General features: G+C 42.0%; 1 protein-coding gene across 2 annotated transcripts in view; it reads right to left on the reverse strand.

Moving 5' to 3' along the window:
• Positions 1–17,658, reverse strand: part of LOC115572077 (cadherin-12-like) — a 129,995-nt gene that overhangs the window by 80,671 nt on the left and 31,666 nt on the right. Inside the window, exons 2-3 of one of the 2 annotated variants that reach the window (XM_030401875.1) lie at positions 1,951–2,145; positions 1,470–1,865 (exon numbers count right to left, since the gene is read on the reverse strand). In XM_030401875.1, the coding sequence (XP_030257735.1) occupies positions 1,470–1,772 (303 nt within the window). In that variant the 5' untranslated portion in view covers positions 1,773–1,865; positions 1,951–2,145. Of the gene's footprint in view, positions 1–1,469; positions 2,146–17,658 lie in introns of both variants that reach the window. The other variant, XM_030401874.1, reaches the window with a different exon arrangement.

A 17,658-nucleotide genomic window follows, 5' to 3' on the forward strand; every position in this document is an offset into this window, starting at 1 on the left:
CATTCAGTCAGGTTTCATTTCTAAGGTAAATTAATTAACCCTCAATGTCCAATGACATCAAGGCTGAATTCATCATCAAATGACCATTTGACAGGAAGTTATGACAACAACAGCTTCACTGTAATAATCATGATGACAGAAGCTCAGAGTCCTTTATTAATCTGCAATGGGGCAATAATGAGTCTTTTAGGTATCACTCTCTGAGATCACAGAGTGTAGACTAGAGTTGAGACACCAATGGCTCAAAGTCTTTGACTGCTGAGCTTTGTAGCCTCAGGCACACACACTCACATCAACTGCAGTGAGCTACCATGCAGGGAGTTGGTCTGACCATCAGGAGCATCAGTGACATTTTGGGGGGAATTATGGGAGACACATTTCAATTGAAAAGACTCACCCAAACACATCTCATGTGTGTTTGAATCAATGAAGCCAAATCCTAAGTGTAATTAGTGCTGTGCATTATTGGTATCCCTATGGAACTAGTTGTTTCATAAATGCTGTTGATGAGCCTAGTGATTCTTATTTTTTAATTGTTGTTTAAGTGTTACAGTCATTGTGGACCTTGTCTTAAGTAATCCCTGAGTGAGTCTCTTGTGGCTGTTATTTCATCTACTAGCCTTCCTTACTTCTTCCCCTTGGATGCTGACTTCAATTACTAAGCAGTGCAGCTATCGATCCTGGAGGCACAGTCTTCAAAGAGGAGACTCAGACAACAAAGGCTTCAGAACTCTGTCCTCAGCTTGACCCTAACCCCTCAAACACCACTGTCAAAGATAAATGGAGGCTTAAAAGGTTTGAAAAGGCATGCACTTCTGCCGTCATTATCGATGGTCAATAGGCTTTCTGACTCTTCATGAGTATGAAAGGAAAAACTGCAGGAAATTAGATTCAACTATATTCATTCTGTAAATATAAGAATAAGTGAACAAAGATAGCGTGACCTTATTGGTTTTTGACTAATTGCTTTAATGCCAACAGATAAATGAGAGGTTTTATCCTCTCTACAAATCTTCAGTCACCTATACAACTATACAACTACAACTTGGACTATACAAGTAATTAGTTAGTTCAGGTTTGAGCCATTCTCTGAACCCAATTAAGAGCTAAAATCATCTAGCTAACTGAAACCTATTAGGTGGGGGGCTCTGTGTGGTTGGTCCTTAAGCTAGATTCAGGTATTCATTTGTAGTATTGTAGTTGTGATGACCCCCTCTAAGTTGGACTCCTTCCTCCAGTAGGTGACATCTGCCAGTTTTTTGTTTAGATGACTTAAGGTCCTCTTAGTTTTTTTTAACTATAACACTAAATAATTTAAGGTACAAATTAGTCTAACCTTTCTTTTGACCTTTGAAATGGGACTTTTAGTTTAAATGTACCACTTGAAGTTCCGTTATTTGTTGTATTCCTCTTCTTTTTTTTTTTACCAGCTTCAGTTCAAGTGTCAGATGTTAACAGTATTTCCTTACCTTTCCAACATACTGAGGATCAGACCCCATGTACTCCTCAAGGACAAAGAACTGGTTCCACACCCATCCTCTTTTAACACGCTGGATTTTTAACCTATGTCTCCTTAGCCTTGTCCTGCCCTCCAATGATGTTACTTGCTCCAACGATGCCTTCACTGTCATACCTCCAGTCTGTCCCTGGGCTGACATTCCTCCAGCCTTAGTTCTGCTCTGGAACTGAGCCTGTAGGGGGACTTGGAAGCTGTAGTCCAACAGGAAACAGGAGCCCACCAGAAACAGAGTGACATATTCCCTTGTGATCATCAGGGAGTATCGTTGTTAAAAAGGTAGTAAAATGTTCAAAAGGCTGGCTATATCCAGGTTGGAGAGGGACATACATCCAAAGCTGGATTTGCCCTGCAGGTGAGCATTGGACAAATTGTTTAAATTCCTATATGATCCAAGTTGATTAGAGGAAAATCTTCTAATGTACTGTACTCACTTAAGTATGAGAGTTGATGATGATCATTGTGTTGCTAAGGGAGTCACTGAACACGCTGATTTGATGTTCTTTTTCTAAGGGTTTGTGTTGGAGAAAAAAGTCTTTGGTCTGGTTTTGTGATATCAAGGTGATAGTTGGAGTGTGAACACAAAGATGACCACCTCTTCAGCTCTTCTCTGTCAGCCACTTGGACACCTAGAGGGAAAGACAAAGATAAAAATGTTGAGCATCAACGTTTATTCTTATTCGTGATATACTTGCATGAATTCTCCCCAATGTCTAATTTCCTGTGGTATCCCACAAGGGTACTGCCTCATACCATTGATGTTTTGTAAACAAACAATCTTCCTTGAGTGTTAACTGTATACTTTATGTTTGCAGAGTAACTGAATCACAAACTGAATTGCATGAATATTTTTCAAATGACTTCAGATGTGTCATCAGATGGGTAAAAAATTATACATTAGAATTCAAAACATTATTGTATATACAGCAAAAAAGAGAACGCAGTTGGAGCCATGATACTTGACATATGGCACATGATTGGGAAGGCTATATAAGGTAAATACTTAGAGGTTAAAATACAAACTCTCATGGATAACTCATATTAGAGGATTTTCGAAAAAGAGTGATGATGGTGGGAATGGTCGAATGAAATGCAAATATTTTATTGCAAGCTATTGTCACAGTATCATGTTATTGTCTTATCTACAGTCACATTAAGTATTGCTGTGCAGTGTGGTGCAACGCAGCTTAGAAACATTTGAAGAGACTGTATATCAATTTCATTGTACCCTCCTGTACAATGACAATAAAGACTATTCTATTCTATCATTTCTATAATTTTGAGCTACATAATATAATGGAGTGGCCCACAGCAGTAGAGCATATGAGACAACATTCCAATGCAATTATAGAAACAATTAAATCCAGGGTAATTAAAGATAAGCTGTTACTAGTACATGATAAACATCAAATTATTATATAGACTAAGAGAAAAAAAACACTGTGCGCTATCAAATGTAAACACTGTAATAGGGAGACAGACTTTTATTTTCAGAAGTATTAAATTATGGAATTCATCACGATAAGTAACTTAAGAAGAGTACGGTTATTGTACTGCAGATTCCGGGTTGTTAGCAACCTGAAAAGTCTGTAACGCAGGGAAAATGTGAGAAAAAGCTAGGTCCCCAAAATGGATGGCCTTGTCATCTAAAAGGGGTAAGTTATGTTAAAGATCACAGTATCATCTAAATGATAATTAGTTCATCAATTAGCATTATGAACAGGGTTAGGATTCAACTTCAAATAATGTAAGTTATATTATTCTTCAAATATAAATTGTAGTCACTGCTGGCTGGTAACTGTGATGTTTTTTTATTCGGTTTATAGATTGGCTTTCTTTCCATCTTGATAAATAATGTAATATTGATGATACATTTATATTATATTTATATTGCTATTGATTAGCCTGTTTGGTTCAGTTGCTGAGATTCAACTCTGGCTAGGAGAAATGGTTTTAAATTTGTGTTGAGCATTGTTGAGAGAGTTTGAGAATAATGGATTTAGTTTTTATTTTGCTAGTACTGTCTCTTCAAACACCCTGCTGCTGTTAAATGGAATGTAACAGCTTTCTCAACTTTAAGAGACAATCCGTCCTTCCCTGGCACAGAGTGTCAAACCTGGCTGCCCTGAAGTCATTAGCATGTACATTTGAGTGAGTACAATGAAGAGACAGAGTCCCTACTTAACAGTGATGGGAATAAAAAAAAAGGCGTTACTTTTTTTCAGTAACGGGTAATCTAACTAATTACTATTTCCATCGTTACAACGCCGTTACCGTTACTGACTTTTAAATGTGGCGCGTTATAAACTAAAGCTACTCATTGAAGCTGTTGTCATCCGACTTGTCTCTCAGCCACAAGAGCTGCAAAGCTGTTTGTTTTTTCTTTTCGGTGAGGGAGGAGGGATCTTGGTGAGCCGTTCCTTTCAAAGAGCCGTTCAAAAAACTGGCTCATTTGACTGATTTTAAAATTTATTAAGTTTTAAGAAGCCAGCCTGGTGGTAACTTATTTTATCTTGGAATTAATCACTGGGAGGTATGATGGGGTGAGATTTGGAACAAAACTGTCCTCCTCCTAATTAAGACCGCTGCAGCTGCTCTGCTCTCCGAGGCAGGGCAGTCACGTGTTTCTGTTTTTTTGGGGGGGATTTTGCGCAAAGGCAGCGTGCACAACTCAGGTGGCATCATGCTACATTTGCATATCTAATAGACACCGTGCAGCTGGGCTGCGCTCCTCCCCATGTAACTTCTCTGTCCCACTTAGGGGGAGGAGCAAAGGAGGAGCACACAGTGATATAAAAAAAGAAAAAAGAAATTCAGAACAGTTCCCAGCTGCGACTCGGATCCCATCGTTCATTTTAACAAGCCGTTCAATAGAATCAGTTCATTCGTGAACGTCACACACAAACCACACACGTGCACACAGGCACATTGTTTCCATGTTTGCTTCTGATATTCCACAGGCAAACTAGCCCTGCTTTTCAGAGGAAAACAACCCTAGAACTGGAGGTAGAACTCCTTAGAGCACATTATTCTGGTTTCCTCCCTGTAGTTCAGATACAGTGCCTTGCAAAAGTATTTACTAGGGGTGGGAAAAATAATCGATTCTTAGATGAATCGCGATTCAGACGTGGAAGATTCTGAATCGATTCACAAATGTCAAAAATTTATTTTCTGCAGGTTAATTGACAACGTAATGTTGACGGAACGCAAGAGGCAGAACTCGGAAGTGCGGACGTGCAACGCCCTGACAGTCGACGGCGTGCACACAACAAAAAACATGGGATGTGTCATGAATGTCTATACTCACAAACAACTCATGGGTGGAACAGTCTGAGGCATTTGTTCAAGCCTAGCGGTTCGAGAGCAGCGTGGAGACCGCTGTTGGCTGTTAGCTGTTAGCTGTGGCATTGAGTGCGCAGCGTCCAGGTAAACTTGTGACACCTGTAACTATCGGGTATTTCTGTCATTCCGCACTGCGTTCAAATGGTTACTTAAAGCCACCGTTCCCAGCCACATACATTGTTATTAAGCTGCATCCAAGTCGATGTAAAACTGTACACCGTCATACAGCCCGCACAGTATGTTGAAATCCAGCCCGAATTCAGCGTGAGGTCAGTCAGCTGTGGCAAAATGTGAGACGTCCAGATCAACCTGTGATACAAACACCTGTATCGACCGTATCGATGTATGCTGCTACAGGAACACTTTTCTTTTCCTTTTGGTTCTTTGCAAAGCTGGATTTTTGCTAGCAAATATAACCTTCCAGCTGACTGGCCAAATTTCTTTAATTTGTTATAATAATTAAATATATTGGAAGTAAATTAAATATGGATCATTATAAATACTTTGCTTTGAAAGTACCAAGTAGTCACACAGTGAGAAAAAAGTAGGAAGTGATTAGCAAACTCAGATTTAATTATTTTTTATTTTTTAAAATCATGCATGGAAATAATAAATAAAAAAATTGCTGCATCAAGATGCATCACGAATCGGTTTAGAATCGAAACGTTGACCTCTGAATCGGAATCGAATCGAATTGTGAGGTGCCAAGAGATTCCCACCCCTGGTATTCACCCCCCTCGAACTTTTCCACATTTTTTTCACGTTTTAACCAAATGTAAATGTATTTTATTAGGATTTTACGTGATAGACCAACACAAAGTGGTGCATAATTGTAAAGTGAGGGAAAATGATACATTTAAATTTTGTTTTACAAATAAAAAACAGAAAAGTGTGGTGTGCAACAGTATTCAACCCCCTTTACTCTGATACCCTTAAATGAAATCCAGTGCAACCAGTTGCCTTCAGAAGTCACCAAATTAGTAAATGGAATCCACCTGTGTGTCATCTAATCTCAGTGTAAATACAGCTGTTCTGTGAAAGCCTCAGACGTTTGCTAGAGAACATAAGTGAACAAACAGCATCATGAAACCCAAGGAACAACCCAGACAGGTCAGGGATAAAGTTATGGAGAAGTTTGAAGCATGATTAGGATATATAAGGGATAATGCCCGATGAGGTGTCCATAAACAGGAATTAATGGATGACACGGAGGCCTAAGAACCGTCCGACGTGCAGCGTTTATGGACACCTTGAAGGGCATTATCTTGCTTGTACCATGGTCACTTGCCAAAGAAAAGAAATTAAGACCAATTATTTATATTTTCATGCGTTTTACAATCAAAATATAAAGTTTTTCACAAGCCATAACGAAGTTTCCCTAGTAACGCCTGAGGGTTTGACTAATACCTGGAACAATCATTACCCTCCCGTAAGGTTCTTATGCAACTGAAACATTGTTCACTCCTCCAGTAAATAGGACAGACCATAGATTCAACTTGGCAACGGGAGATATTCTAGTCCGCTCAGCGATGAGCCAGAAAGCTAACGCTATGCTAGCAAGATTCAAAGTCAATAACATTGCGTACGGTTGACAAACAGTAAATATAATTTGACAGTATGTTTAACAACAAGACTAGCTAGCTATTCAGTCATGTCATTGTTCCCAAATCAATATCAAGATTTTCACGAACAAATGATCGGCCGTGTGTAACGTTACTGTGGCTGCAGCCTGAAGTAGAGAGCTGAACAGCGAATGGGATGTGAGATTATTCGCGTATCAATAAGTTTAGAGTGGAAGTGTACTTTCTGCAGCTTGTGTTTTACAGTCGCCATCCTGTGGTGTTGAAATGATAAGGCACTGAAAGACTGATGGACTGCACTCAGTGTGGGAAACAAAATATTCAGATTTGATGCGCCAGCTAGCGCATAAATTTAGAGCGGTGAACAGACAATTTGACCGAACTACTTAGTAGGTGTCCATATATCAGCGGTTAATGGAAACCCTGCAGCCAATCAGAATCGAATACTCCCCCAGACCATGGTATAAGAAAAAATATCCCAAGCTTTGAACATCTCATGGAGCACTGTTCAATCCATCACCTGAAAATGGAAAGAGTATGGCACAACTGCAAACCTACCAAGACATGGCCATCCATCTTAACTGACAGGCCGGGCAAGGAGAGCATTTATCAGAGAAGCAGCCAAGAGGCCCATGGTAACTCTGGAAGAGCTGCAGAGATCCGCAGCTCAGGAGGGAGAATATGTCCACAGGACAACTATTAGTCATGCACGCCACAAATCGGCCTTCATGGAAGAGTGGCAAGAAGAGAGCCATTGTTAAAACAAAGCCATGCAGTTTGCCACAAGCCATGTTGGGGGCACAACAAACATATGGAGGAAGGTGCTCTGGTCAGATGAGACCAAAATGGAAGTTTTTGGCCTAAATGCAAAACGCTATGTGTGGCTGTCTGAACACACCATCCCCACTGTGAAATATGGCGGTGGCAGCATCATGCTGTGGGGATGCTTATCTTCAGCAGGTACAGAGAAGCTGGTCTGAGTTGATGGGAAGATGGATGGACAATCTTGGAAGAAAACCTGTTAGAGTCTGCAAAAGACTTGATCCTGGGGCGAAGGTTTACCTGCCAGCAGGACAACGAGCCTAAACACACAGCCAGAGCTACAATGGAATGGTTTAGATCAAAGCATATTCATATGTTAGAATGGCCCAGTCAAAGTTCAGACTCTCTGGCAAGACTTGAAAACTTCTGTTCACAGACACTCTCCATCATTTCAGACTAAGCTTAAGCTATTTTGCAAGGAAGAATGGGCAAATATTTCAGTCTCTATATGTGCATCGCTGGTAGAGACTTACCCCAAAAGACTTGCAGCTGTCATTCCCAACTGACCCTAATGGTCTATCATCCAGCAGGGTTGGTCAGTACCACCTGAGGGGACTACTGCTCATAGTGATTTTTGGCAAGGTATACATTCGTAGAGATATAAAATGTGTGATGGCCTTGCAGTGGTGGTAGCTTTATGTGTTTTACAAATAAATAAAAAGTTCTGGAAAGTGGCCAGTCGTAAGCGGCCAATAAGGATATTTTAATGCCAAATCAGTCTAAAAGCACCACACATTGGAAGGCTTCTTTTTATGATTGAATTAATCTGGACCCAAATTTGCATATTTCTAAGATGACAATTACCCGGGAATGTTTCACCATAACTTTCTAGAGCACTCCAATTTGCATGTTACCAATATGGCCGTCATCCCAAAAATTGGATTTAACATACATTCATCCAGATTGAGTGTAGAGCTGCAGGAACAAGGTAAGATCAAACTATTAACTTACAAATGCAATTTTACTAAAACAATTTTATGTATTGATACATATAATAGCCAGACATGATAAGACTTCTCTGTTTTCTAAACAGATAACTACGGGTTGATACTCCTCTCTTGTAACATGGGTAGCATGGAGAAGTAGGTGGTTATCTGCTTTTTCTTGTCGACACTGAAGAGCCAACACCTCTTCACTGTCTTGAGATGTGATTACGTAACATTTGTTATTCTGTCCCCTGCATGCGTGGCTCTACACGCAGTGACAGATAGCTAAACAGGTGTACTAGGCACTGGAGGGGTTAAATGATGACTCAGACAGGGAAATAAAGTTAAGGGCTGTTTACTTGTTTGCCATCACCATCTTGCTTTCTTGCAATGCTTTCAAAAAACTCTGTAAAACAAAACAAAAAAAAACACACAAGAAAATGTCCTTAATGTAAGTAAAGAGAGTGCAAAAAATGTACTGTAAATACTAGCTTGATACTACAGAATTAACCAGATGGCTGCTCTACACATGGCAGAAAAAATGTCTTGGTAATTAACCATAAATCTCCACAAATGTGAAATAAAACAAAAACTCTGTGAAGACTCTGCCTTGATGTTTAACTCTCTCATGGTAGTGATTTACAAGTACAGTAGCAACGTAACTGTGGTTGGAACAATGAGAGGAAGCCTCTCCTCCATCTCAAGTGGAGACTACTGAAGCCAGCCACCTATTCTCAGGACTCCATTTTCATCACAGACAGGGTCTAGCTTCCTCAAGGAATTGCCTTTGGGAATGACCTCAATATCTAACTCTGGATTGTTGATTAATTGTTATAGGATGTTTCTTCAGCTGTGTCTGTCTCCACAGAATCACCTTGCTGTCAGTATAGAACTTCAGACAGTCAAGTTTAATGTCAAGCTCACTCACAACCAACTCGGCAATCTCCACTGCAAGGACAGCAGCACCTAACTTAAGCCAACCAAACCAAGAAATAACAAAGGCAAAGCCGAAACAAAACAGAACAAACACAAGAACTAAACTGCTGCTGCTCATGCTGGACAAAGGAGAAGCAAGAGAAGTACAAGCCACATTCCTTCATCTTTATAGGTCCTCCCCTCAATCATCAAATTAGGGCCACCTGGGAGAAAGCGCAAACAAATCAAGTCAATAGAATATCAGGTTATACATATCCCATCCAGCAGGGGCGGGGAATATGTAACACCATGATGAAGCCAACATAACATTTCCTTCGGTATCCATCACCCTAAGATATACCACGGCTGCAATGGCCTTGATGGAAGCCTCTGACAAGATGTGGATCAATATACGTTTAGTGGAGAGGGAGGTTGTGGTGTAGGCTCAAGGAGTTTTGAAATGTTTAAGACATTTCCAATCTCGCCAAACAATCAATTCTGCCTCCTTTTCGGCGGGGAGGGGAGCATCCCAGTTGCTGGTGTCACTGTCATAGTAGGAGCTTCCCCTGGATGGTAATGGGAGCCACAATATCAAGTGGGTCGAATAGGCTGTTAATGGTTGCAAACACTGAATTGCTTCTTACTGTTGGAAACACAGACTGTGAAAGTGTCACCAATAAGGTCCCAGCTTAATCCGAGACTGCACTGCACGGGAGGTGAGTCAATGTCTAGATCAAGGTCTTTTATGTCCTTTGCATAGTCTGTTGAAGGAAAGGCTTGGATAACGACTGAGCAGTTGGCTGCTATTTTAAGGAGGCGCAGGTTGGAGGTGGCAAGCATCCCTTGGGCTGCTGTCAGTAGACTGATGGCTGCAGTTGCAGATGGCAGTGACTTGAGTCAACTTAAAGGTCCCTGTGTATGAGCTGCTTTGCATCCTCACCAAACTCAGCTTCCCCGTGTAGAGCTGCTCTCTGTAGCCCATAGGAAGCAACCACTGGTGAGGGGCGATTGCCAAACATATGGACGTTCATCCTGTATTCCACTGCTTCTTTTGTGGTGTCATTGTCTTTGAACCACAGGAATCTGAGGAAGGTCCTATGGTCCTCTCTGACAATGAAGCTGTGGAACATTTGTTCAAAATCTGCTGTGATGGCTACTTGCTCACACCTAAACCGCATGAGAACTCCCAGCAGGCTATTGTTTAAGTCTGGTCCTGTCAGCAGCACGTCGTTCAATGAGATGCTGAGAAGTGAAGCGCTAGAGTCAAACACCACTCTGATTTTGTCAGGTTTGCATGGGTCGTAACCAGTGTTGGGTGTAACGCGTTACAAAGTAACGTCACTAATGGAACAGTGATTGGTTGGGGTTTGGCACGAGGTTTCTTTCAACATCACCGATTGGTTAGTCGCCACCTACAAGGGGAGATGGGATAACAATGGCAGCGCTAACAACACGAGCAGAACATGCTGCTGCATGCGACTTGCCTGAATTCCCCCCGCTGCGTAAAGCCGCTTTTGATGGTTGGAATAACAAACATTACTTTGAATTTGTTGAACGTAAGGAAAATAACTGTAAGGTGCACACTTTGTCCGTGTTGGAAACTTCTCTCCACCGCTGCTAACACTACCTCAAACTTAACAAAACACCTACAGAGACAGCACGCACACACAAAGCTTGTTGCTAACATGAATGTGGAGCAACATGAATGAGACACCAAGCAAGCAGCCAAAACTTTCTTTTCAACAGAACCACAAGGTACTGACAACATCGAAATCTGAGATGAATATGCTTGTTACCTCATACATAGAAAATGAAATGTTACCTCTTTCAACCGTAGAATCACCGCTTTTTCGAAAGATACTCTGCAAAGTACAGATAGCAGGGAACGGCCAGTCGTATTCTGACAGGAAAACCTTTGCAACTTACTTAGATAAACGTTACGCCAAGATGGAAAGTGAGCTGAAGAAAACCTTTGAGAGCATTGAGTATGTGTCAAACACCGCTGACATTTGGACTTGTCACAACAAAAGCTACATAGGCATGACTGCCCACTGGATTGATCCAAGCAACTACCATCATGAGAAAGCAGCCCTTGCCTGCAAAAGAATCAAAGGACGACACATGTACGACGTTGTGGCTACTGAAATTGAGCAGATTCATTCAGCTTATGGACTGCCACAGAAGGTCACCGCAACAGTCACTGACAATGGCTCAAATTTTGTAAAGGCTTTCAGGTCAGTTCAATAAAAGCTTACCTACTTGCAATTGAATAATGAATGGTTTAATTTGATTGCATTTTAATCAACACACATGTGATATGATTGCATTTTAATTGAGTAGGCTACACATAATTAATGTATTTCTTTTTGTAACTTCCACTTCTCACATTCAGGGAGTATGAGCCCCAGCCAGGTGAGCCAGCAGCAGCAGCAGCCGATTCTGAGGATGAGGGGACCAGGGAGGATGAAGAGGTGACATTAACCGATGTGCAAGAAGTGCTCTCCACTGAACAAGACTCATGACACTTTACTCTCCCCCCTCACTTAAGATGTGCCTCTCACACGCTTAATCTTATTTCAGCTAATGACATTGAAAAATGGTTGACAATGACAACAAACACAGGCTCCATCCAAACAACACAGACAACCAAAACAGTCTACAGAAGTGCCACTGCCAAGTGCTCTGCCCTTTGGACTAAGGCTAGCCGGTCTACGGTAGCTGCAGAGATAGTTGAAAGTGTGTGTGGAAAAAAGCTCATCTTGCCAACAGCGACAAGATGGAACTCTTTCCGAGATGCATCAGCCCGTATCACTGAGATCCCCATGCCGCAGTTAACCACTCTCTGCAGTCAGCTAGGTTTGAGAGCCTTTTCTGAGCGGGAGTATACATTCCTTTTGGAATACTGCAAGATCACAAAACCACTCACGAAAGCTTTGGACTGATTACAAGGTGAGATGAAATACACGTAGGTTCCTGTAAACCTATGGCTTCTTGCCTGTCCTTTTTGTTTGTCTGTTAAACATTTGAATTAAACAAGTCCTTCATTTATTGATTGATTCATTCATTCCAGGTGAAGATGATTGCTATTATGGTAATCTACTACCAACAATAGAGTCTCTGATGTCGAAGACCCTGGCACTGCGTGCTGGCCTCTCCCAGATGACGGCAGGTCTGCCTGAATTCATAGTGCAGGTAGGCCTTGTGTAATTTCTGTGTGTGTGTGTGTGTGTGTGTGTGTCTGACTTACTGACTGTAACTTTGTGTGATATGGGAGAAACCTGTCAAAAGCACAATTGCACATCCCTCCACTATCACAGTATTTTAAATTTCACACTGAAATAAGCTCTTAAAGAATGTAAGATTTATATACTGGTACTGTGTTTCTGAAGACCTGGTATAGTCAATATGTGTGTTGCATCATTCACCTGAAATCTCTTTCTCACAGGCCATCAAAAGCCGCTTTGCCTCTATTTTGGACAGCAGGGAGGCTCTCTTGGCCGCAGCCACTCTACCAAGGTTCAAGATGCAGTGGCTGAGGGAAGAGGCCAGGAGAGATGCCCTGAGGACTCTGCTCATAACAGAGTGTTGTGCTTCCCCCATGGCTGCCCCACACAAGGAGGAGCAGGAGGTAATGCCTCTTTAGCAAAGCCCAGCCTCCAGCAGCAGCGAGGATGACTTTTTTGTGTTTGAGGGAGAGCAGGATGCAGGATGTCTTGATCCTGACAGGGAAGTGATGGACTACCTGAAGTCTGGGTCAGAGATGGGGGTCCTGGAAAACTTCCCCAGAATTAAGAACCTGTCTTTAAAATACAATACAGCGCCAACATCCAGTGCTCCGGTAGAGAGGCTATTCAGCCTGGGAAATCTTGTTCTAACTCCAAGGAGGAACAGGTTGGGAGACAAGCGTTTTGAGAGACTCCTCCTTATGAGGTATAACCACTGCTTTGATAAGAATCAGAGCAAATAAGCTGACACATTCAGAAGATCATATTTTGCACTAGAAATATGCACTACAGTAGTTACAAATGCCAACTTTATTTTCATTGATTTATTTTGAGGCTATTATGCTTTAACTCTTTCCAACAGCCTACCTCTGCACCGTGTTTTGCTTTTATTTCCAACATTTTACCTCTCCTCTACATAGTGTTGGTAAGGCCAGTCTTTTTATTTTTTTTAAGATATTTTTTTGGCATAGACACCTTTATTAAGCAGTAGACAGGAAATATGGGAGAGAGAGGGGGATGTGACATGCAGCAAAGGACCTCCGGCCGGAATCAAACCGGGGTCGGCTGCGTTTATGGCATGCGCGCTAACCACTCAACCACCTGCGCGCCCCAGTCTTTCTATTTATGGATATATTGTTTTGAGGAAGTTGATATTTGTTTGTTTCTACTTGTTTGCACTAGACAGTGTTTGTTAAACACTGAGGGAGTAAATATTTGCACTAGAGTTTTTGTTAAACGGCATACCTCTCCCCTCTGCCCAGTGTTGGCAAGGCCAGTCTCATATTATCATCATCATATTATAATGTTTTCATTTACAACATTGGACACAGTGAAATCATCTGATTGTTGGTTGTTCAAGAAATGGCCTGTTGGCTTAATGGTAATAAAGAGCCTAAAGAACACTCCTTCTTTGTATGTTCTCTTTCCATCTCATGCATCTCAGGCAATTTTATATAGCAAGTAGAAAGAATGTAACGAGTAATGTAACTAGCAATATAACTAATTACTTTTTTCAGGGAGTAATCGTGTAATGTAAGGCATTTCTATTTTTGAGAGTAATGTTATGTGTAATATATTACTTTTTTGAGTAACGAGCCCCAGCACTGGTCGTAACCATCGAAACATTCCTCTTCATCGTATAGCGGTGGAGCCAATTCTGCATGATCCAGTTCAAATATTTTTTGCATGAAACCTAGAAAAGGGCTCCTCATTTTAGGCTTTCTTTGGGAGTATGGCAGAGGCTAGAGAAGTGGGTCCAAGTTAGTTCTCTGTTGTTGGGGAGTCGTGGCCTTGGTGTGCGCAAGGGAAGCGGAGCCACCCAACTGTTAGCATCATCAATGAACATCCCTTTCTCCATCAAGTGAATGAACTGTCTGTTCTCAATCGATGGTACAACCTTGTTGTCATTCTCTGTTGTTTCGCAAATCTTACTTCCCAGTGTGCAGTCACCAGCATTCACCGGATTGTCAGAGGAATGAGAGCACCATAGGTTTTGAGAGTTTAGAGGCCTTGTGTTTGTCCTTACTGTGAGCTTCTCCTGTAAAACGTGGTGGTTGGGACATGGGCTGAAATAAGAGTGGCAGCCATTCTCCAGAACATTAGTCTTGTATGCACTGACTTCTTTAGGCTTTAGGCTTCTTTAGAGCTGCATCTAGACAGACATCTCCAACCACAACCCAGCCAAGTTCAAGCCTTTGGCCATAAGGGGCACTGTTTGGCCTATTACACTGGTCTCTTACTTTGTGGACTTGTAAGACGTCCCGGCCAAGGAGAGAGACGATCTGTGCATCAGCGTCAAGTTCAGAGATAAGGTGAGCAATAGGCTTAAGGTGAACATGATGTTTGGCAGCATCAGGAGTAGGTATTTCTGACTTATCATATGGCATATCGTTGCACTCTATGATTGTGGGAAGACCCACGCTGAGACTTCCATCTATGGGCTGAGGGACAAAGCCAGTTCCTCTTCTCCCTCTGTTACTTCAACACATGTGCGTATAGTGTAGGGAGACTCTGCACCTTCACGGTTGAACAAGTCAGAGAACTCAGACCAGGCAATAGACCTGTTACTCTGGTCATCAAGTACAGCATAGACTCTCTTCGATCTGCCCTTTTGGATGCACCTTTATGAGGCAGATATTAGAGCAGGAGCGAGAGCTACTGTCTACACCACACAATATTTGCACTTAACCCTTAGGAGACTGGGGTATAATTGGCCGTTTTTGACAATTTTTGAATTTTACCATGATATTTCACCTTAAAAACTATTTATCTTGGCTTGTTTGGTGTCATTATTTTCAGCACATCCTCACATGTGTGACTGTACAGTTATTTTTTCATTTTGAAATACTGTATTAACACAATGGACCTAAAATCACAAATAAAACATAAAATCCAAGTAGGAAAAACCAGAAGAACCATTTTATTACTTATAATGCAAATAAAAATTGTTGTTTGCTAAATCTGTGCTTTTTTGAAGTTTTTGAATTTTACAAAGTTATATGTAATATTTACATTTAAATGAAGGCAATGCTTCAGGCTCAGGTCTGCCTGAGCTCCCTCCAGCTCAAAGAAGAGCTGCACTGCCTGCTTGACATTCAGCAGTCTCCTCATTGTTTTGACTCATTAAACAGAAAAAAGACTCCACTACACACTACATAACAAACTAACTATGCACTCCAAACACGCTAAATGCCACAAATCTCTCAACTCTAAAGCTCGCGATCTCTGTGGCTGTCTCTGTGACCGGCATTGCTGCTTTCGACCTCAGAGGGTTAATAGGCATTTTACAGTCTTTAGCCATGTAATTGCCTGAGGAGCAGCAATGGAAACAGATCCCACTCTCCTTCAGAAATGTTTTGTGTTCCTCCAGTCTCTTAGCTCAGAAGCCTCTGCATCGCTACAGGGGATGAGGCTTTTTGTGCAGTGGACACTGTCTGTCAGTGTCCAAATTACTGCTGGCGGCCTCCATAGATTTTGTGGCAGGTGTGATTTCTGTTTAGTAAGATGAGACCAGGCCTTTAGTATATGTGTACCTTTTCACTGAGTTTTCTAGCTCTCACAATTTGAGGGGGCCTTTGTTTCTGATTTTAGGGAACCTCTCAAGCTTGTCCAGAAGAGCCTTTTTGATCATTTCTGGTGACCCAGACACACCTTAAGACGCGTCCATGCCATCTTGAGTCTGGCATGAGGGTTACTGAAATGAACAGCTCTGATTCCCCTAACCTGCTCTGCTGACAAAGGGCCCATTCACCTAGTTAGCAGGCCAAGCTCTTCATTGCAAGTCAGTTTCAGTCCTTGTATGACATTCATGAAGGTTGATTTCCAACCCAAATAATTGTCTGGGCGGTCATCAAACTTTATGCCTCCCAAAGGAGTGTGTGTGGGGCTCAGGTCCCTTCATTGACGAGAAACCGTGTGAGTCGCTAGCCTGATGCTTGACCTGAGCAGGAAGGACGTATGGTCCATCTTTGGCAGTGTGAATTGGATTTTGGCTGCTGTCTTGGTTTAGTGGAACATCAAGTGGCTGGGTGTGGGAGACTCGAGATGGGACAACTGAGGATTAGAGTGCATTTTAGAAACACATTCAACATTCAACATTCAAGTCATGGGGAATAGCTGCAATGTCCATAGCCTTCGAGTCTGCTGTAGCTTCTGGTCCTGCAGCAGCTGATTCAAGAACATCTGCCTCAGCTAAGGCAGCAGCAACATCTTTCTCTTGCTTCAGTGTGACTAATGTGGCCTCCATGCGCACCCCCTCTACTTTCAACTGGGCTTTTCAACCATGAGATCAGTCTCTCTTTTAACAAAGATGGAGCGAGCATGTACTTCTTCGGTTCTGGCAAGTGCTTTAGCTTCTGCCCGGCTTGAGCTGTTAGAAAAACTAGCAACAGATCTTGTTATATGTGACTTTACAGATGCACTGCGAGATGGAGAGAGTACACATGGCAGAAAAAGTGTCACGGTAATTAACCATGAATCCACAAATGTGAAATAAAACAACAAAATATACATCAGTACTTATCCATACAGGGTGTAATATGAACTTACAAATAAAGCTTCTACAAGGCTCAACACAGGTGGATGCAGAGGATTAAATAGAGGGAGTTCTGGAATATCTTACTAGGCAGATCTCCAGGCAAAATGGCTTCTCTCAAGAGTACACTCAAAATGAACTTTTTCAAAACAATCACTAGGAGGTGCTATAATGCACTGCATCTACATGTAACATTGTGTTTGTCACACACAGTGGCATACAGAAGTTCTCCTTGTACGTGTCAAACACACAAACTGTCAGAAACCGTCTCAGGGAAGCTCATCTGCATGCTCGTCGTCCTCATCGGGGTCTCGACCTGACTGCAGTTCATTGTTGTAACTGACTTGAGTGGGCAAATGCTCACATTCGATGGCGTCTGGCACATTGGAGAGGTGTTCTCTTCACGGATGAATCCCGGTTTTCACTGTTCAGGGCGTGAGGCGTCGTGTGGGTGAGCGGTTTGCTGATGTTAACGGTGGAGTTATGGTATGACAGGTGTTTGTTATGGATAATGAACACAGGTGCATTTTATTGATGGCATTTCTCATGCACAGACATACCGTGACGAGATCCTGAGGCCAATTGTTGTGCCATTTATCCACGACCATCACTTCATGTTGCAGCATGATAATGCACATCCCCATTTTGCAAGGATCACACCAGATATTGACTGGTTTTCTGACCCCCCAGACCCCCCCAATAAAGCAAAACTTCACATTTTAGAGTGGCCTTTTATTGTGGCCAGCCTAAGGCACACCTGTGCAATATTCATGCCGTCTAATCCACATCTTGATATGCC

This window comes from Sparus aurata, chromosome 21 (genome assembly GCF_900880675.1).
Source record: "Sparus aurata chromosome 21, fSpaAur1.1, whole genome shotgun sequence".
NCBI lineage: Eukaryota > Metazoa > Chordata > Actinopteri > Spariformes > Sparidae > Sparus > Sparus aurata.